Source organism: Accipiter gentilis, chromosome 9 (genome assembly GCF_929443795.1).
Source record: "Accipiter gentilis chromosome 9, bAccGen1.1, whole genome shotgun sequence".
Lineage (NCBI taxonomy): Eukaryota > Metazoa > Chordata > Aves > Accipitriformes > Accipitridae > Astur > Astur gentilis.
In genome coordinates, this window is record NC_064888.1 from 3,278,869 (window position 1) to 3,300,907 (window position 22,039).

The following is a 22,039-nucleotide window of genomic DNA, read 5'->3' on the forward strand; positions in this document are numbered from 1 at the left end:
CGTTTGCTGAGTTTGCCTTTGGAGTCGCAAAACTTTTACACTGTTACCGGCCGATGGGTTTCCCAGTGACTGTAATCTTCGAGTTCCGATCAAAACATAAAGACAATAGCAGTAACTAGTAATTTTAAAAGGCTGAAGTCTAAACCGGCTGACAAGAGTAATACAATGCCACTTGGATGAATCGGCAAAACCCGCATAAGCATCTATAGGGGACGTTTCATGAGTGAGGAGAAGGCACTCGGTGCCCATAGGTGCTGTCAGAGCAGTGGATTCCCTGTCCAATGAGGTGGAATGCTCCGCGGGCACATGGTTTACGCTGCTCAAAATAACTTGGGACCTGCAAACTGACAAATGCTATTGCTCCGGTGGTGACAGGTTGTCCAGCTCCTTACAGCCATCCTCATAATAACGAAGGTTAACTTCCTTCACTGTATGGACTCCTAGCTGTTTCTGTTCCTGAGGACTCGAAGAATTCCCTCGCTTCCTTAACTTTAATCTCACACTTCTGGATAATTGTCATCGCTACTAACTGCCAGGGTTGGGCAGCAACATCTGGAGGAATTAAAAAAGGTAATCCCTCAACTTTAGATCGGTCTACATTTTGATTTTGCAGCACAGGTGCAGAAGGGTTTGATGAGTATGTATATTTGAATGCTAATTTTTGCTGGTAAGACATATACAGGGAACAAATAGTTTTTAAACTGACTGACTTAAATTATGCTGAGGCATATGTATTGCACTGAAAGAGAAACAATGTTCTGCAGTATTATAAAGGGCTTGAACAGCATTGGTGGGGTTTTCAAAATCCCTCGGAGCCAGTCTGACTCCTCAAAGAGTCAACAGAAGATTGTAACGACCTGAAAAGTTCCTTGCCGGGACTGTACTCTTCCCGGTTATTTCCCCTCCACATTCTGAAATATTTACATTCTAGTATTCAGCCTTAAACCAAGATGCCATAATTTGGATTTCCTTCTTAAGCAAAATCAAACCTAATTTAACGTGACCCCGTAGTTAAATACTTTCTATTTATTTATTTATTTATTTTGTCATGTAAAATGACCCCACTGGCTATATTTAGTGCTGGGAGATCTGCTCTCTGGATTAATGTACACAACAGCTGCAGAAACAGTCCTGCTAGAAGGGCATAGCTCTCACCCTTGAGCTCTCACTATCTCCCTCTCTCTCTCTCTCTCAGAAAGTATTTGACTGTCAGTAGCAAATGTTTGGCCCAATATATTGCAACATTAAGCAGTAATCAGAAGCCCATCTTAAGTTTTACAAAATATGTCAACAATTGACAAGAGAACAGAGTAGCTCTTGAGTTTATGCCAATAGAACATTATACAAATGACACTAAAGACGCTGATTATCAGTAGTTTTGTTTTGGTCATGAGGTTTACGTTTGTGAAGACGCTCTAGACTTTAAGAGTGGAAACAAAATCAGCAAATATTAATGGAACAATTTCATAAACTTCAACTCTGCTCTTTCCCCTCTCCTACATCTCCTGAAGGTTCCTAAGGTCAGGATTTCTTTCTTCTCGTCTTTCTTTTTTTCTTTCAGAAACAGCAACAAAAGTAAACAGCAACAGGAAGTGTGTTAGTTCCTGTAGCTGAGCAGAACGATATTTACATATCAGAAATTATTTATAGTCAGTTCAGGAGTTAGATAGGTTTTGTATTTGACAGACTGTCAAAGACAAAGGAGAACTGTGTGCTCTGTGCTGGTTTGCTATTCCTGTGTATTCTTAGAGATTTTACAGCAGGTCTTGCTGTGGTGCTGAAGGAATGTTTCTTATCAACAGCTGCTGAGAATTAGCAGTCGAGGTATATTTGCACATAAATATAACATTAAGATGGTTTGTTAAAAACTTACACAATACCATAACAGCAATTGGACAATGCAATTTAAATTGTAATCTAAATCACTGGCAGGAAAAAAAAAATAAATCACTTTTCTGTTTAAAACTTAACTGGTTTAGTACTTGTTTTCATAAACAGTAATATCCTACAGGGACAGGCAAATTAATTCTGTCTAATATAAATCTCATTTAAATATTGTAGTTTGAAAATATGATTCACATATGAAGGCTTTTATGTTCCAATGTTCTTAGGGAAGACTGATGAAAAAGCATAAAAAAGACAGAACAGCAGACAAAAAGAAACAAATACAGTGAGAGTGTAAAAAAAGAAAGGCACAGCTGAAAAACCTTGGGGGAAAAAAATGCAAGCCAGATTTCTTTTGTGTCCAATTTAAGGCTTGAGTTCCCTTTTTCACTAGGAACCAGTATTTGTATGAAAACTGAATCTCATTTTAAAAACAAAACAGTGTGCATAGATTTGAAATTACCAGACAAAAAGACGTGCAAATGCCATGTAGTTTGCATACCCCTGCTTTCCAGGGCTTTTCTTTGTCCAGCTTGTGCTTGTTCAGTTTGGCTACACAAGCAGTTGGTTGTCCAGTCTTCAGATACACGTATACGATTCCCTTAACGTTGGTGCTGCTTACATGCACGGACAGAATAGGGACTTTTGCTCAGTGTTTTAAGTTGTTCAAATTCTCATTACAGTACCTTATGCAGTGCTGTAATCTGCCAGTCTAGACTGAGCCCATGCAATACATAAATAACTTTTTAACACTGAGAGCTAAGCTGTAGCTTCAGTCCCAAACCAAAACTTTACAGTAGTCCTCAACCGCATGCATTTGCAGATTTCTGCACTGCTCACGCATATTGCTAGCAGGAATAATAGAAATGACCTAGTTTAAGTCATTTGGGTCACAGTCCATGAAAGTGGATTTGCAGTTTTAGCCATGAAAGACTTGCAGAGATGTCTGCCTGGTTTTGGACCAGGATAAATGAATATAGTTGCCTGTTAGTTATATTTACCGTTGAGGACTTTTGTATGTAGATTCAGCACCAAACTGTGGACCTCTGCTGAATCTTTTTGGGCCTTTCATATAAACTCTTTCCCATATGGGCAATCCTTGAAGGAAACTGGACTATATACATTACTTGAGTCAATAAAAACTTGTCCTACATCAGGAGCACTTGAAGTACTACACTCAGAGCTTGTCCTGACATCTGAGGCCTGGCCTTCACAGGCCAATAGGAGAGGAGGATGGAGAAGCATCCCAGGCAGGCCTCAAATACAGCCGTCACCTGCTTTCCTTTTTGACCTTCTAATTTAAAAATCAGATTAAATTTATTTCAATTTCAATTTGACTTTGTATGGAGTTTTTGTACAAGATACTGTTTACTTTGCAGTTCAAGGAGATTCACTGAGGAGGCAAAGAGAACTTGAGACGTGGGTAAGAAAGGGTCTTAGTTCTCATTTTGAGAAGTACTAAGGGACAATATCAATTACAAAAAAATAAAGACTTTTTGTGATCAGAGTAAAAAGAAGAAAGGTCTTTTCATTATATGACGGTATGAAGGAAATGTTGAAAAAGTTAAAGAGCTCTGAATGTGCTTTTTCCTTGAAGAAGAGCTGAATATTTTACGCTGCTTAGGGTGCCCACTGCTGTAACACTGAGGTCACAGGCCAGGGCATGACCCCAAGTGCACACAGGCCTCTTGCAGTGTCTTCTGCAGAATGACTTAGAGAGAGGATTTATCCCATTCCATTTCTGAGATGATGAATCCCAACTTTTTTTTCTTTCGTGGGCTGTGTGATCGTGCTGTCAGCAGGAAAGGGAAGAGACATAAGGGATGAAATACAGTGGTAATGAAGAACGCATTTCACCCCTCACATTTCTAGCACCAGCAGTACAAATATCACGGTTTGCTTGCAAAATAGGTGCTCTTAAGGCTCATTAAAGTTTCTTAAAGCAAAATAGGTGCTTTTAAGGCTTTAACATTTCTATAATTTGAGTCGCATTCAAATGCCTGTGGGTGAAATGGTGAACACCTCCAGACGAGAGGAAAAGAGCTGTGTTAGAGGAGACCAACATCACTACAAAAAGCAGTCTAGATAGATCCTCTGCTACAGAAATCTAGACTCTTAAATATTCCCAGCTTCAAGTCACTTGCTTGCGGTTTGAAGTTATTTACCTAATGTTCATAAAATATCCACGTTAAATTATATCTCTGTAAATTCAAATTATTTATTACTTCAGCGTAATATTTTTAACTAAATATAGGTTATATATAACTGTATATAGATCATTCAATTCTATATTCCCTTTCTAAGGAAAATCCAGAGAGCAATTCCAGTTTAAAAAGAACGTAGAAGTAGTTTTACCAGTTAAGGCCACAATCCACTATCTCAAGTATTTCAAAAGATTGTTCAACTCCCAAACTGTTAAAAATTTATTAAAAATAATGACATTTCCCCAAAATTCCAAATATTGGATGTTCTATATTTACCTTTTTTCCCCTTCTTTCTTCCCTTTTCCTTCCCTTTCCTCCCTTCTTTTCTCTTTTTCCCCTTCCTTTTAGAAGGGAACTTTCTTTCATAGGTAACACTTCTCAAGATTTAAGATTCAAGTTTGTATAGAAAAACTTTGCATTTTACCTGAAAACTGCTTAAAAAATTTAACTGTGTGGCATTTACAAATAGAGGGGCTACGAGGCGGGAGTTAGTAATTCTGTTTACAGCTACAAGTAAATCCTGGGCAGTTTAAGTGAAGTTGCTTGCTCCAGGTCTATCCTGCAATGTATCTAAGGGCAGAAGCTGGACTATTGGAGGTTTTATTTACAGAAGAGGGCCTGATTCTACTTCTTTTTCTGCACAGAAGCACTAGTAGCCGTACATCAGTTATAACAGCATTTACAAAACCCCTTAAACGGCAGACATTTGCATTAAAGCAAAGAGCAGCAGTATGTGAAGATACTTAAACCACCACCAGTCTCTTCACTATTTACAAAATTACGTAACAGTGAGCAAGAAACAGCTACCAGCCTCTTTTAGACTTAAAATCAAGCAAGAGTTTTAAGGTCTGGAATTTATAAAATGGATCAGAGATGGAAGAAAATACAACATAGAACATTAAAAAGATTATGTTGAAAAAGATACATAGAGAAGTAGTAGGATGTTTCCTAAACATGGACATAACCTTTAGCCTACTTGTTCTTAGAAGGATTTTGTTTCCATCAGAAGTTGTTACACTCCTGGGCTTGGAGGCTCTCTATTTTCCATTATTTAATTACATTACTTGGAAGTGGGAGTTTAGTTATCTGACTTTCTTGGTTCATTACAAGGAAAGGAATTCAAAGCTACTAATGTGTCTAAAACAGAAAAGTAAACCACCTTCTTGTACATAGCTTTCTAAATACAATTATTAAAAATATCTTACACTCACTCACACCCCCAAACACACACAAGACCGCTAACCTTAGTCCTCTGCTCCAGCCTAACCTTTCCCATGTCTGGAGTCTCAAAGTCTGTCTTGCAGCAGCTACAGCTTGTCAACAGGCAGTAATGGAAACGGTGACAATGGCAACTGCTAAGTGAGAATTCCTGCGAGCACGTAAGAATGTGCTTGTGATCGTTAAATGTCTGCAAGACAGATCACTTGTGTCACCTCTTAGCTTGTTCTTCATAGCTGTAATCATACAATTGAAACACCCGTAAAACTGTTAGTGTTCAACACTGTATGGGTAAATGCCATTTATGTGTAATTAAATTCATTGGAAAAGGATATAGCCTCTAATATCTGCTAAACTTTGCAGTTTCCAAACAGAGGTGCTGGGCATACAGGTCCAGAGCTTTGCTGTGTAAAGGCCACAAAGGTGCCACCATTCAGAGAAAGAAGCAGCAGTTTGCTAGCTGTTCTGATACTGAGGTTTCATACAAAAGCAGTCTCAGTTGAAGTAATGGTAGCTTGAAAAGCTATACAGGAACAACATGTACTGACTAAAATTACTCATTTTTAACTATAGCTGAAGGCCAAAGATGTTCAAATGCTTTTTGCATCAAATCTGTTATTTGCAGATAACCTCTTTATTATGACACAGAGAAAGGGTGTTTGAAAAAAACACCTTTAGGGCATCAAGCATTCAAAACTGTCTCTCACCAAATAAAACAGAGGATCTGCACTTAGATGTATCTGGGATTCCCTTCAGCTTTGCTGAGATTTCACTACTGCTGTTTTCTTAGGAAAAGCTCAGGTTCTTTCAGTGATGATTCAGCAATGAGTCTAACAAGCCTCAAACAAGAGGAAATGAAAGCGTTCGGTGTCACACTGCACAAGCTTCCTGCGGTGTGATTTTTCTCCCTTCCATGTAAGGATTTTCAGGTCAAGCCACTGCCAAAACAAACTGTGAAAACTAAGTCTACCTTTGTGAATATTTTATTCTAAAGATCACTTGCCTAATAAGAGAACATTGCCATAAGCAGAGGCTCTTGGAAACTCACGAAGCTTGTGCAATTAGTTGACTAGTGGAAGCTGAATTTTTAGACTGAAGAAGTTCATACAGTCAGTTTTATTCATGATATCCTCTGGTGCCTCTCAAGATAATAGGTGCCCAAGGTCACTGCTGTTAGCGTCCCAAGAAAGCAAAAAATGTTGTCCTCAATGCACTTGTTTGGTGCTGTAGGTAAGGAACCAGTCAAGAGTAGAGAACTGCTGACTGCTGGAGTCAGTCATCCCATTTTCAATCCTAAATAACACCAGTTTAGAGCTATTATTTGTAGCTAGCACTGCAATTTCTCCCCTTGATACTGGTTCATTATAAGACAAATTTTTCCAGTCTGCAAAATTATTGGTGCTTTCATTGACACCACAGATTGCTGTCTACTGTGTTTGTACTAGAGTTTGTCCTTACTGCTTACTCAACAGAGTTACGTGCAGAGTTATCTGCACTTATCTGCTTGACAGAGATACCTGCAATTACTGTATACATTTTACTAGCTCCGTGATATGGCAGCACTGTGCCGTGCACTGCCACTCAGTGCCAGCGTTCTGTGCTGCTGCACACTGGGGGACCATGAGATGGTTTCTGTGCACCCACAAAGACACTTTTGTTCCAAAGTCCCAAGCAGGAAAAATTAAAGGAAGGCTCAAGGCATATCAAGGCAAATTCCACATCTCAGTCTAAACAATCCAGAAAGTCAGGCAAAAAGAAAGACTGAATTCAAGACCAGATCTTAATTTTGGAGCTTAGATTCCAATTTTGGCTATAGAAAGGCTAAATTATTATTAATCATCATTAATCAAACCTGTAATAGCATAGTTGTTCCTCTGGTGATATCTTTTTGCTCACTAGAAAGATGGTTTAATAGGTACCTTAGAAAATATATTCAATTCAGCCTTACTGCTATCTAGCCCAGAGACCTTGTCAGGCTGTACGCTTGGTCTCATTTGAACAAAAGCTGTTGTGCCCTGACTGTGAAATCTGAATGGCTCAACCTACCCAGTGTTTCCCTCAATTATCAGCCCTCTGTAGTCCTTGGAGACTACAATTCCTTGTAAAAAACAAAAAAGAAACTGGACTCTCAAGGCATAAGCAAGGCATAACTAATAACTGTAGCTGGATTGTCTGGTAGCCTCACAGCAACACTTCTTGAAACTCAACATTTTCCATTTAATTAGAAATATCACATAATTCAAAATGTCTTAAAACTTCAGTAGCCAAGCACTGCTTCAAAGCGCTACATTTGACTAGTACCCAACTTCTTCCTTACTAAAAATAGAATAAAAAGTTATCTTCTACACAAGCTGAAAATAGAAAAAAGTTAGACATAATATTTTGAAACCTGGATGAGCTCTAAAAAAAAAGTGACAGCTCTCTAAGGATTAAGAATTGGGCATCAGATTAATTCTCATCAATATCTTGCTTCCCCACACCAGCAGGAGCACTCTGCTCTGATGGCCAGAAGGAAGGAAGTTGTTCCAGCTCCTTTGCTAGGGAACTGTTTTTTCCCATTCACATCTGCTCAACTGCTCTCAGAAGGGCAGAGACAGGGTTGAACCAGCAATTTGTTCATTTGCTTCCTAATGTTCACTCAGGACTGTGACAGACAAGTGGGTTTTGGTCTTCCATGTATGGCTGTGCTGTCTAGCTTGGTCATCTGAATCGAAGATGCTTTATACAACTGCATTACAGCTAGCCAAAATGAACCATAAGTACAAGGAAGTTTTGATGCGACTACTTTAATTTCCTCTGTCATTTTATATTTTCACCAGGTATATAGGCACCCCTGGTTTTGTTATGTTGCAGTAATTTGCATTTAATTTTCCTCCTTTTGCTATCAGACAGTGGCTTCTTCACTATGCTTTTTTGAAAACTAGAATTATAAAGCTATTTTGCCAATCTAAATACATCTTCTGAGAGCATCTCCTAATATTGCAGTAATAGTCCTTAAGGGAATTAGCAGAAAATATTTCTCACATTAGCAGAAATTATTTCCTTCATGTTTCAATGCTTTGTTCAAAAGATGAATAGAAGATACGTAAGACCCAGAACAAAGTCTCAAATAACCATACCGAAGAAACAGTTGCTTTACCACAGTTATCTGCAGAAAAGCTGCACTGTGATTAACAACCTCTGTTGAGATAGCCACAGCATTTAAATGAGAAAATCAAGCAATATCTGGACAACAGTGGAAAATAAACCCCTGCATAATAACAGTCAGATGATTTTCACATACCCTCTCAACAAAACTATTGCAGGAGTTCTTTAACTTCATTTGACTTTGGCAGGTTTTGATCACACAGTATTATTTCCCTACTTGCATTTCCTCCTTAGAGAGTCCAGTGTTCTCTAAAGACCTGCATCGTGTTTCTTCAGCTCTGATGACCTTTACAGACATTGAGATGAAATGACGATGTGCCATTCTGAAATGTTTCAGAAAGAGTGGCCAAGAAATGTAGCAAGCTAAATTTTGCAACCATGTAAAATACATACTTCTCCAACCACATAAAATACAGCCTTCTGCTGTATCATCTAAAGCTACACAAAGATAGATACAGCTGGATGTTATAATTTAGCCATAGTCATGTGTAGAGAGGTTAGTGTGGAGTTGCATCCCTCCAGAGATATTCTGAGACTGTACGTTCTATGACATCCCACTAAAAGCACACACTGCTCCCTTTTCGCAGGCTAAGGCAGCTGCACAGTGCAGGGAAAAGAGCTGGGGATGGCTCTTTCCTCCCTTCTGTTCTTAAGTAGATACAAGGCGGCACGTGGCGAGGAGGTCTAAAGCAAACTTGCCCTATGTTAGAGCTATACTCCAGGTCTGCAGTTCATTCACGTGCGAGGTTTGTCTTCCAGGGTGTAAGCTCCTTATGTTAGAATGTATTTAAACTCTTCAGAGTTGAAACTGTAGCTTTAGCTGTGACCTTTACAGCAGACAGTATGCTATCAGCACATAAACAAGATAATATAACCCCTTAAACACGTTCAGCTTCAGTAAGGTTGCACAGCTGTTTAAGAAGTAAAAGCTGAGCAAGCAAAAGTAGTATCCATAAGGCAGGAACTTTAAGCCTCACGGACACCTCTTTGTTCTCTTAAGAGGTTAAATTACATACTCTGTCCAGTCATGAAACGGCTTACAATATTATCTCATGTGGGCTTCCCAAATCAATGTTCTCTTATGTGCCACAGCTACACTGAAACACTGTGCCAGATAGTTTAATGCCAAGTGTTCAATTAGTAGTGCAGACCCCGGCTCAGTTGCAGGGACTAGATAGGGTGCTTAGAAGCATATAATTTATACAGTATTTTATTTGTCATTTTTTGTACAGGCACAAACTTATCAATATTTTGGTTGGGTGCCTTTGTTGCCTTACTGATTTTGCTTGCTTCATATTACCAAAATAAAACAAAATAAATAAATCTAAACTGCCAAAAATTTAGGTAAGAAAAAGAATTTCAGTATTACAAATTGTGCCTCAGGCAGAGGGATTGAGGTCTCAAAATGCACATCAGAATATGAAAGCTTTATGTTCATTCACTTAAGAAGAATATAAACAGTATAAATTGAAGCTTTCCTTTTGTAAATAAGGAAGAAGGGCTGTCACTCACATTCCAGGAAGAAATACTGCAGTGGTACGAGATATTACCGCCTCATTTGCTTTTTACCAGCCTTTTTCAGGGACAACTGTCCAGCTAGCAAGGCAGAAAGCCCTTCACAGCAGAGATACCTTTTTTACTTTTCTTCTCTTTCTTTGGCAACTGAAGTTGTTACATAAGGCTGTGAATGGAAATGGCTGAGGCAAGGGCATGCATATTCCCTTCTCTTGATGCCACGACAGGAACAGAGCCTTCTGCACTGCGACAAATCAGACACCTTGGGGTAGGAATATTTGAAACCATCACAGCAAGACTTGCCAGGCCATAAATGAAGTAGGAGAGAGGTACTGTGCGCTGCATATTGAGAGACAGATCCAGTAAATAGTCATGCACTTGCTTCATTCAATATCTGTGAGGTATCGGCTGTCTGAAAGGTTGTGAAGAGTATTTGTCTTATTTATCTTCATATTTAGGCCACCTTAAGGTGACTGTGTTAATAGGATGCCTGAATCCCTCCACATTCATAATGGCTCTTGTGTAAATAAAAAGGAGACTATTATGCAGAGGTACTTACTTAAGTATCAAAAGGGATACTTTAGCTTTGCTTATCAGGCATGCCGGTTAAGTATGGGCTTTCTGATGCTGTCTTCTCATCTGTGGTACATTTTTTCAGAATCATGATGAACTAAGATAATGATTTTGAAAGGCCTGTATAACAAATGACATTCATATCAAATAACGACATAATCCTCTACTTACTTTAAACAGCTTATTAGAAATAATACTAAAGAAGGTATAGAACATTTAGCACCATTATTGCTTCCTATAATGCAGTATCTTTAAGAATTTTAAATGAAAAACTGTTATTATAGAATATTTTTGTCCTTCTCTCCCCTTCTCCTTCCTCTTCTCATCCCTCAGATGTTTTTGAGGGTTCATTTATTTACTACTTCAATGTCTTTCAAGCTAAATTTACTTAATTTAAAAGTACTGTTATTGTCTTACAACTTTCAGTCCTTGAAATACACAGCATTTAATCTATCTGATGAGGTTGTTTCTTAGCTAAGAAACACACATCAGCAATGATAAAGGTTTGAAATTGAAACTCAGTTAATAGCTCTGTAGTTGAAGTTTTGCCTGGAACAAAGTATAAATGACGACACTTGCAGTCGCTTTAGCTATGTAAGGCTACCGATGGTAGAAAGTGATAAAAGATGAATTTTACTGGGTAAAGGCAATAGTATCTGGCAGTATGTACAGAAGCAGGCCTTTAAAACAAGGCTATACTTACAAGTTAATATTCAACACAGAGATGCTCTTTGAAAATGTTGTGTTCTGCTTTTCAGAAGCCTGTAATTGTGTGCAGTCAAAAAACTTGCTATTGATAAGGTGTGGTCCTATTTGTCCTTTTCGTTGGCAGCATGCAAGACGACAGTTTAGAATCCTCAACTTCAATATCTCAACTTCTGAGAGAAAGTTATTTAGCTGAAACTAAACATCAAGGGAAGAGTGAAAGAAGCAGATCGGAACCAGCTTCTCATAATTTCCATTACGGCAACGCTTCGGGTGATTCAGATGAGGTAGCTGCCCAAGATGACCTTCCAGATCTCTCTGCCTTTTTGAGCCAAGAAGAGCTAGATGAAAGTGTAAACCTGGCAAGACAAGCTATTGATCAGAATCCATTGGAAACTAAACAGGATGAGCTTCAGGCACATTCACAGCATCTCCCAGATAAGCTGAAAAACACAGGAAAACACAAACAAATGGCCCAGTCTACAGCTTTGAATACATCAGACAATGGCCTGCACTCAAACTTTTGTCAGGACCATGTCAGAAATACAAAGGGCTCCAAAGGGAGCTCTCAGGATCTAAAGAAACACCACCTCCCTTCTGAATCGGAATCAAAAAAGGAATTCCTAAACAAAGCAGCAGATTTTATTGAGGAGCTCTCGTCACTTTTCAAAGCTCACAACTCTGAAAGAATAAGACCCCGAACATGCAAAAACTACAGGAGCAAAATCGATTCTAAGAATAAGCCTGCTCAAAAAGGTAGCTCTAGCCTATCTAGCACATCAGAAAACAGAGAAAGGCTTTCCATTCCAGCACCTCAAAACTTGGAAAACAAAGCAGAGAAAACATTTGAACAAACAGATCATCAACAGGCGGCAAACTTGGAATCTATCAATCAATTAACAAGTGCAGAGCTAAAAACAGAGTCAGAATCAGCATCTGTATATTCTGATGAGCCTATTGGACAACCACCATGCTTTACTCAAAAACTGAAGAGCAGGGAAGTTCCAGAAGGAACCAAAGTGCAATTGGACTGCATTGTGGTAGGAATCCCAACACCTGAAGTCAGGTAAACATATTCTGCACTTATCATTTTGTATTTCTGTAACAGCAGGTATATGCCTTACTCTTTCCAGATATTTTGATGCATACATTTCAGTAATCTGTAGCAGAGGTCTCTTGATCTTGGTTATTAAAATCGATCAAGAAAAAAAATTGCTTTCTTTAAATCATACAAAAGGTTGTTTATATTTTAAGACAACATATTTTGGGACACACTACTTTCTTTGAATTTTAGAGAACTGTTTTTAAAAACTGTACTTTCATAATTAAAAGAAAGTGCTAACTCCTTAGTGAAAAATGTTAGTCATCTTTGTGGAAGTCAAGAATGATTGTGTAAACCAGCTAAAAACACCGATGGCTGTGATACCTCATGCTGATGTCTGAAGGTATTTGACATGAGTGAACAGAGGATCCTATGAACAAAAACCATCCATACATGAACAGAGAGGAAAGGAGTTCATTTAAGTAATTATACAAATAACCAGGAGCAGCTTAGTTCTAATTCAAATTCTGACAATGATTCTGCTGTGACCTTAGAAAAACACTTCTGTTTTATCAGGTATAAGACACCCTTAATAACAGATACTTATTCATGTTGTGTGACTAGCCTGCTAATTCTGATGCTTCAGTTCTCACCTATATCTATGAGGATTTTGAAAGTTAAATCAGTAACATTTGCAAAGATCACTGCAGATGAAAGGAAATGTGAAAGCTACGCTTTATTCATCAATGACCTCAGTGGAATGAGAAACAGATTACTGTAACTTTTAAATTTATCTTGAAAATTCTTAGATCTCATCAGCATTTCTAAATCCAAATTTGTTCATACAGAGCTCATTAGTCAAATTTACCTCTCTCTCACAGTGGTGGAATTATATTTACTTTGCTGGGGCTGTACCAATCCAATAGAAAGGAAAACTGTATTCATCTTTTAGAGATGTACTATACATACTTGCATCCTAATATCTGCAGTATCATAAATAGATACCCTTAGTCTAGGGACAGTTGCCTATCCTTTTATAGGCATTTTAGAAATCTGTGTTACTTTTCTAAATATTGAATAGAACTATTTGCATCTTCAGCATCCTATTAAAGGACTCTGAGCTTCACAGATGGTCCACTTTTTCCAATTGTCAGCTCATTGTCTTCCTTATATACTTCGACAATGCTGAATACAGCACTACTACCACTTCTGCTACAGTCGACATCTTTTATCATCTTTCTCACTGAACTAATAGGCACAATCATCAAATGAAAACTATCTCAACGTCCCAAGACAGAAGCTCCAAAGATTTTTGTCGTAAAGAATCTTTCCCTTCCACTCCCTTGGATTTCTGGCACACCAGCTGCTAATTTTTCAGAATGAAGAAGCTTTTACAACACACTATTAAGTACATAGGATCTACAAATGAATCCTCTTGTTGTGGACAGCCTTGTCATGAAGACAAGAAGTTGCCCAGCTCATAGGATCCCTGAACTGTGACTGCCAGACCATTTTGCCCCACTAGTGCCTTCCATAGTAACATGTAGGTTCTCGGTCCCTAACAAGACCTTGACCCCTGGTGCCGCACAGGGTGTCTTGTCTGTGACAGGAATATGAACTTCCAAAGGACTAAATTATTTGTTTACAGAAGAGTAATCAGTTCTAAAGCTGGGGGAAATGCCTTGTTTGGGAAGAATATGCTTTCTACTACGCTTCATATCTAAACTCACTGCTTTCATTAACAATTTTGAGGCATTTCCTTGGTGGAATTTATGCCATTATAAATTTTGTATTGTGGTCAGCCCTTCAATTCATAGAGGAATCTGATTAAAAGAGAAAACAGTGCCAGAAATTTGCAGGTTTTGTCAGAAAACAGACAGGAAATATCATCATCCCCTAGATAGTAGCAATACTCCCTGAAGACTTCTCTTGCTTATCAAGACTTTGAGACTTATTTCTCCAAGCACTTGCCTTGATAAATCTTTTTGATATTAAAAATGTCAGTAGGATCCCTGGACATGAAAAAGATATTTTTTTCCTCTCATCATTCATAGTTTATAATACAAAGAAAACAACTGAAATAATCTTCTCTTATGTATATAGACCTGTACACAAACTCAATCTGGCTTTCTTTGTATTCAGAAAAGGTGAACACTGAATTGTTTGTTTCTAGACCTATACTCCGGCGCAGAATGTTAATTTTATCTATTTCTCCAGAAGGCCACACCACCATCCTTATAACAGCACATCATGCCTATGCCGTTGACACATACGTAAAATGGACAAGGTGTTCATGCCATCTAAGTTTAGGTATTTAACAAGTATCTGAATTAGAAGCTGACACTATAAAGTCACTGAAGCCTCACAAGGGCAGATCGGAGAACCCAGGAACAATGACTCATCCCACCGAGTATCCAGGGATGGCCAGGATGCCTATGCACCCAATTCAGGGACTGCTTGATTTCACAGAATTAGATGACGGGTATCTTTGTAACTCGGGTCTATTTTTGTCCCAACAAAACTGAAGCTTTTCCATTGAAATTTCTATTTCAACATTTGATTTTGTTTATTTTAAATAATAAAGTAAGCTACTTATGTGAATGACAGTCAGTACAGGAGCTGTTACACTTTTATAGAACAGGCATCCGTCAGATTTTTCCAATGATAATACACTGCTGTCATGCACTGTACTGCTCCAAACAGAAATGAACACTTAGTTTACTGAGTCATGCTTGTAGCCAGATCAGGGTCTTAGAGGAGCTAAGACAGAAGTCCAGAACTCACATGCTGATGCCCCAAGGCCAAGGGAAGCAGGGACAGGGGGAAAGAAGTCCCATAGAGAAAATCAGTCCCAAGGAGTCAAACTCAAGAAAAAGAGCAGGATCAGCTTTCAGTTTCACAATTTAAGCTAACAAATTAAAGATAAATCACAAGGGGGTAAGTTTGAAGTCTCCTTCCCCTTGTGTTTGTGTGTGTGTGTGCGTGTGTGCGCGTGCGTGTATGTGCTGTATTAAGGAGAAAACTGGGAATGTTAGCTGCTTGAACAGTTTCCTGATCATAGTTGCTTGTTAACAAAACTTTTATCCTGTTCATCCAAGATTCTTTCAACTCCACCGATATGCAGGAGTAACACTAAGAAAGGGTGTAAAAAAATTATCTTGCCTGAGTGATAAATATTCACGTGCTTCCAGTGATCATGCCCTTTTTAGTCATTGCTACAGCACCAAGAAACCAGAGAATATAATGTACTTTGGGGTATGGGGACCATGAGAATGCAGGGTTTTTTCACTAAAAATAGTGCTTGTCTTTGATCTGCTGTGCAAAGCTTCCAAAATAGTGAAGGAAGCATCTTGTTGGCCACAGTTGTGGAACTGTGTCCAGAACTGGGCTCAGAACTGGCAACCGTCTTGCTTTGAGGATAACAGTTTTCCAAGGTTCGTGGTGAGTTAGTTCAGTATCTGTGAAGCTGGGCAAGTATAGAAGAATTCTAATAGATAAGCAAGAGAGATACAAAAATCAGTAGTCTCGGGAAAGGACTAACCGGCAAGGTGGCAACTGATGAAAGAAAGCTTCATGCTGACTGGCTTTAAGGCATGATTTCTTCTTCCTTCAACTTAGCTGAATGACCAAGGTCAGTAAACAAGCATCCTTTGGACAAACGTGTGCTAATGCATGCTTACCTGTGTCCTTTGACTTAAAATTGACCTCTTAACCACAGAAAGGAATCACAAGTTACTTACAATGTTTATAATATATACACTTACAACGTACAAGTGGTACTGTGGGAACCGAGAGCATTGTGAAACAAGAACAAGATTCAACAAGCTCTTAATGTAGGTTCTCAGTCAACACTAGGAGGAATCAGATGGTTAAACTGATGTAATGGGGATTATAAGAGAGAAATTAGAGACAGGAGATTTAGAAAGAAGCTGATCACACAAATGGAAAGGACTGGAAAATATGATGGACAGATACCATGTTTGAAAGCAAGATAGTAAAAAACAAAATTGATGATGTAAAAAAATGGCGTAAATGACATTCATGATGGATCAGTGACAAAATATCATTGGCAATGATAAAGCAGTATAATTTACAGGCTAACTATTGGTAGGTAGGTTACTAGTAGGTAATTAACTGGCACGTACGAGGGCTCACTGAGGGACAGAAAATCAGATGGTGGAGCAAGAGAAGAAACTGGGAACTGATTTGAAATAGTAGTATATGGAAAGCTAAATCCTGCTTGGCTGAATACAGATAGACCTGTCCAACTGTTTTTTAAGATAACTCAGCCTTAATGTAATAAACCCACATGTTAGAGGAACCTCATTAAGCCTACCTATCTAGAAAGACATTTCAATGAAACATTACACATATGTCAGTATCATCACTGAATGCAGTGTCATAGAAGAGATGAACAAAGATGGATACTATAGCATATGGGCCTCTTGCTAGCTCAAACATTAGCTCACAATTAAAGAACACTATTACAATTATTGATTGGTTATTTTACTCTGACTATACTGCAGGTTAGAAATAAGCATTTAAGAGAAATGTGTAGTATATTTCCAAAGTGTTAAAGGTTTTGCTGACCTCCTTCTCATGCTTCTTTCTACAGCTCTGTTTCTGCATGAGTAACGATAGGTGTAACATTCACTCCTCTCCGTGAGAAGAGCACTCCTTATTCTCCCAGGTTCAGAGGTGCCTACATTCTTCCAAACTGTTTGGCACATCACTCCTAGGTTAATTTTACTTATGAATCACATTGCATGGTTTGGCATACACAGCTATCCTGGAAGTGTCATGAGGATTTGATGATCTAAAAACAGGCTGTATGTCATAAGGTTTCCATGAAAACATTCTTTAACATAGGCATACAAAGCTTAAAAAGTGCATTTTAGTGCTGCTTTGTTTAAGGAGACTAGATTTGCAACTAATCACAGATTTTTAGAGGCTCTGAAGCCAAAAGATTGATTAAGATTTTCTTTTCCTGGCTGCCAAATGAAAACCTTTATCTGTTTCAGTGCTCGAAGTCTAGAAAGCCAAACTTCTCTTACATGCAACTCCAGTCAAGTCAATGGATTAAGACCTAGGATGAATTTGGCACAACAGATGACACTGCTTGTGCTTAACGTGAACCTGCCTTCTATGATGAAGCTATCATTAAAATTCATGGCAGGAATGAAATGTCAGTGACAGAGAGTATTGCTACTTCAGTCATGCCACGTATCTCAATGTCAGAACTCCCTTGGAACTGACATTTCATTGCTACCACGTACAACGTTTTGATGGTAAGAATAAAATAAAATGTTAATAAGCAAGGAGTAGATATGGCCATACCAAAGATTTACATAAAGCTTAATTTCACAAAACAGAATTGTTTTTCATTTATAAGCATTGCAAAGAGAAAACATACATGTAGCACGTTGTTTTTCTCAGCTTTGTCTCAAAATACTTTAACATTATGGCAAAAATAGCGACTAAAGAACACTCTGCATAGGAGAACTAAACACAGGTTTGAAACAGAATTTTATTCCTGAAATTTTAAATCACTTGTGTTGCAAGTTTTGGACTAGTCAAAGGAAAAAATAACTGCAAAGAAAAGAATTAACTCAATACTGCTTCACTGTCTGTTTGAGTCTACTAAAGGAATATACTACCCACATACTACTAAAATAATTGGAAGAAATAGCTTACATGGTGTTTTTAAATTTGCTTATAGGAAATTAGATTCGTGCCTCACAAAGGCATGCAATACATACTTTACACAAACACATCAGGTTAATTGGAATAGCTGATCACTAGTAACACAAAGACTTGTTATATCTTACTGGTGATTATATCGCAGCATTTTGTGCAATGTGTTTTGCTTTATGTGTCACTTGAGTGAGGAGCCACATTTCAGTGGACACAAAAATATATCACTGTACCATGTAAGTTATTTTAATGCTCTGAAAAGATGCTGCTGAAAATGAGGTCAAATTCTAGAACATGGGTGTTCTCTTTAATAGCTTTTCATATCTGCTAAAGCTAACATGCTAAACCAAGGCTACATTATAAGGAAGAGGCATGAGGTAGGTATATAAAAAGACATGAGTAAGTGCCATGACTCACCTCCCAAAGTACACAGTTGCCTACATGAATTACACACCTAACAGGCGACTTGTACATTCATGTACCAAATTTGTGCTTGTAGTCGTAAAACTGTGCATGAACCTTAGGTCTTCTCTCCTGAAAATGTGACCATTGTCAATTACCACCAATTGCAACTCTTGAAAACAACAGAATAAACCATACTGTGCATAGAATTTAAAAAATCCCCCCTTCGGGATCACAGGAATCCTATATAATTTCCTGGCCTGGAACTTTAAAATGGCACTAATCAATTTCAAAGGACCTTTTCAATCAACTTTGTAATGCACATTACCATACTTCTCCCTTGGGACTGCTAAACATTTCCTCTACTTACCCGTGGTAGAGTTGTTCCTTTACCCCACGCACTAGATGATTGTGTTCTAGATACGAAGGACTCCGCTACTAGCTATGGCGTCTGTATCTACATGTTTATAAGGACATCACTGAACAGAAAAGCAAATGTGATATGCAATTCTGGGGAGCCAGTCTAAAAAAAACCCACTGTATCTAGCTATTAGTGGGGAAAATACCAGATTTGGGCAAGTCATTATGGGCAAAGTGTAAAATAGATGTAGCTGTTCCTTCTATTTGAAGAAGTTTGTATTAGAGGATCTGAAGGCTCCTGACTGGACTATGATGCAATACGAACACTATAGCTCAATCAGAAGAAGCTAGAAAGATCATTATTTTTAAAGGAAATGTATTTTGAATGGAAGTGTAAACCAATTCTTTCAAAATAAAGATGATATAAATAAAAAGCAGGATTTGCAAACTAAATGTTAGTGAAGAACCATACAATCTAATCTACTAGAAAATAATGGTAATGGCACTGTGATGGTGAAATCCTTTAAAACAGAGGTAGTTTGTAAACAATCATTTTAAGACCAGTGATTTCACCTTTTAAAAACTGTTCTTAAGTGCTGCTTCACACCTTCTAAAAAAGATAAAGAGAATGGTTAGATACTCCAGAGAAATATATGAATATACATACATGTATATATTCGCTCTGTTCTTACAGTCTTCTGTTAGTGTCTGCTTTTGGCCACTGTCAAGACAGCATGCTGGGTTAGGTGGACTTGTAGCCTCAGCCAGAACATGCAGTAATTTCTTATTTACCTTTTTACATGTGCTAGCTCACCTGGCATCCTAGGATATGTGCCAATGTTATTACTCCCCTTTGTATGATGACAGCTGTCTCTTAAATTTCCAAAGGTGCTGCAAGTTGTATCGGTTTGCTCAATATCCAGAACGCTGTTTACAACTGTATTGTGAAGCACCTGAAACAAGTTCCATTAAGGTTTGAGAAGTAGCATGAACGGCTGCTGAAAGCTATCCTGGGGTAAAGTGTTGTCCTAGACAGACTGTCCACTGACAGAAAGTACCTCGAAGCATCTCATTTTGCCCACCAGAGTGGTAGAAAACCTAGCAAATGAGCTATGTCAAACTTCAAAGGGATACAGGAATATTCCCCTAATGTTGTGGCTCACACTGAGTTCAAACAAACATCTGTGGCAATTTAAGACACAGCTGTAGCCTCCTGACTGCCCAGTCCCTTCTTTTATGGCTATTAACATTTACCAAAAGTGATATATAGAAGAATTTCTATGGTTCAGTTATCCTAGATCCACGTGCCTAATGTCCTGGTGCAAACCCATTTTCATTAGACCAGAACTAGGGCAGCTGGGCCTGGGAACACATTTGAACCTGCCATCCTTGCTTCAGAGCAAGAAACCTCGAGCAAAGAAGTTAGCATCAGGATTTTAACATTTTAAAGTACTGCTGCCAGATCTGCAAGAGCTTGTCTATCAGAGCCCTAAGGCTCAAATGGAAGAGAAATGAGTAACTTTGTCTGAAGTGCTCCGCATAAAGTAGTGCCAGTTTCTCATTGGTAAAACCCTGCAAGAAGGATGTGGATGTATTTTAGGGAAGTGAAGCTGTCCTTCAGCTGTGAAATGTCAGGGAAGAGAGCTGGGACATTTTACACCCTGCTGGCATCCTCTTTTAACATGATGATATTTACGACATGACTGTCCGTTGCAATTGGAAATGTTAAATTCATAAAAGTCATTTTCTTAGACCCTTTTTCAATTCTTGTTACAACGGAGGCTTGTAAAAGAGGATAAGCAAGCAGACATAGACATGAACAAGACTTTTAAGTTCTAGCTCTCTAGCTGCAAAGGTTTGCCTTTCTAAAAGGGGAAATTGTGTTAAGTGGTATGATTCACTCTACAGTGCAGGAGCTTCCCTCCATAACAGGGAGACCTGTACGCTTTCCAAGCTGTACATTCAAGTCAGTTGACTGTACAGCTACAGATTACACTAATGTGGAACTCGAAGTGGACTGGGGAATACCCTGTCTACTTTAAGAAAGCCATCTTGGACAGCTAGGACTGATGGTGCACAAATAGCGCATGGTTTACTTCTTAGCTATGTAATCAGCATTTAAGTTCCAGATCTGTACTCCTTCACACCCCATAGCCCCTTCGAGGCTCCTTTTTCAATTCTACTTTATAGTTCTACTAAATTCTAGTTTTCCTTTGGTATGGACTGTCTTACAGGGTGGTGGTTTTTTTCCAAGATATTAATTTGGGGGTTTCTTTATGCTCAATTTGTAGCACAAACTGTTGTAAAAAGTTGTGCTTCCAAGAGTTGCATACAATTGAATGGTTAAACAAAATTATTTATTAACATTTTTCTAAATTATCTGAGATGGAAATGTATCAAAGTACCTTACAGTATGAGCCAGGAAACATGAATTATTACAATTTACTACACAAAACCCTATCCCTATCCTTTCCACAACTAATGTTATTTGCTGTACTATATAATAGTAAATACATTTGCCATTTCTTTGATAGCATTTGCATGCACTTAAAAACCAGTGGGTACTTTTAACAAGTTAGCATATAAAGTTCGATGAAACAATTACTCATTTTAAAAAATCAGTTGAATCAAAAATGTTATCAGTATGACAGCCTCCACTCACACATGCACAAGACATATTAATCAATCATACATAGTTAAGAAAGCAGCAGAAAACAGAAAATACAAATATTTTTGTGGAGTTTCACATCTCTGTATTTATGAGAAAAGTTATGCTGAAGATGAAGGCACCTTAGTTTGGCTTTTCAAATTCAGGTAGTTATCTGAAAATACAGGTATTTCTGAGTATTATCCCAACCGTTTAACTCTGGATCCCTATACATAGTACTACAACTTCTCTATAAAACCTAGAATGTCTTATTAAATTTGAATCTGGTTCTGCAAACTCACCTGCTTTTTCTCTTTCTCTTCTGTCTTTTCCATATTAACAAGCAATAGCAATCAGGCCTGCTCTCCCCTCCTACTAGCTCTCAGGTCGAGCTGACTGTTCCTGTCATTAACACATTCTAAGTAGCTGTCTCTTCACGTGCTGCTTTTAATTTTGCTTGGATTCCTGCATTTTCTACTGAAACAACCCTTCTGAACACTGAGAGACTTAGGAATGCCTCAGATGAGAGTGTGAAGTCTCTAAAAGGCCCAATATATTTTTGGATGTGTAGCTGGATTTAAAAGAGAAACACAGAAATATGATGCAGAAAAGAATTCAAGGTCCAGCTGTCCCACTGGCTATGTCCCT

General features: G+C 38.3%; 1 protein-coding gene and 1 long non-coding RNA gene across 2 annotated transcripts in view; one reads left to right on the forward strand and one right to left on the reverse strand.

The window, feature by feature from the left end:
• LOC126043012 (uncharacterized) overlaps positions 1 to 22,039 on the reverse strand; it is a 33,534-nt gene that overhangs the window by 10,772 nt on the left and 723 nt on the right. The window lies entirely within an intron of this gene.
• The window catches only part of MYPN (myopalladin), a 47,378-nt gene continuing 36,713 nt past the window's right edge, over positions 11,375 to 22,039 (forward strand). Inside the window, exon 1 of the mRNA XM_049810853.1 lies at positions 11,375 to 12,312. Within this exon, the coding sequence (XP_049666810.1) occupies positions 11,375 to 12,312 (938 nt within the window). The remainder of the gene's footprint in view (positions 12,313 to 22,039) is intronic.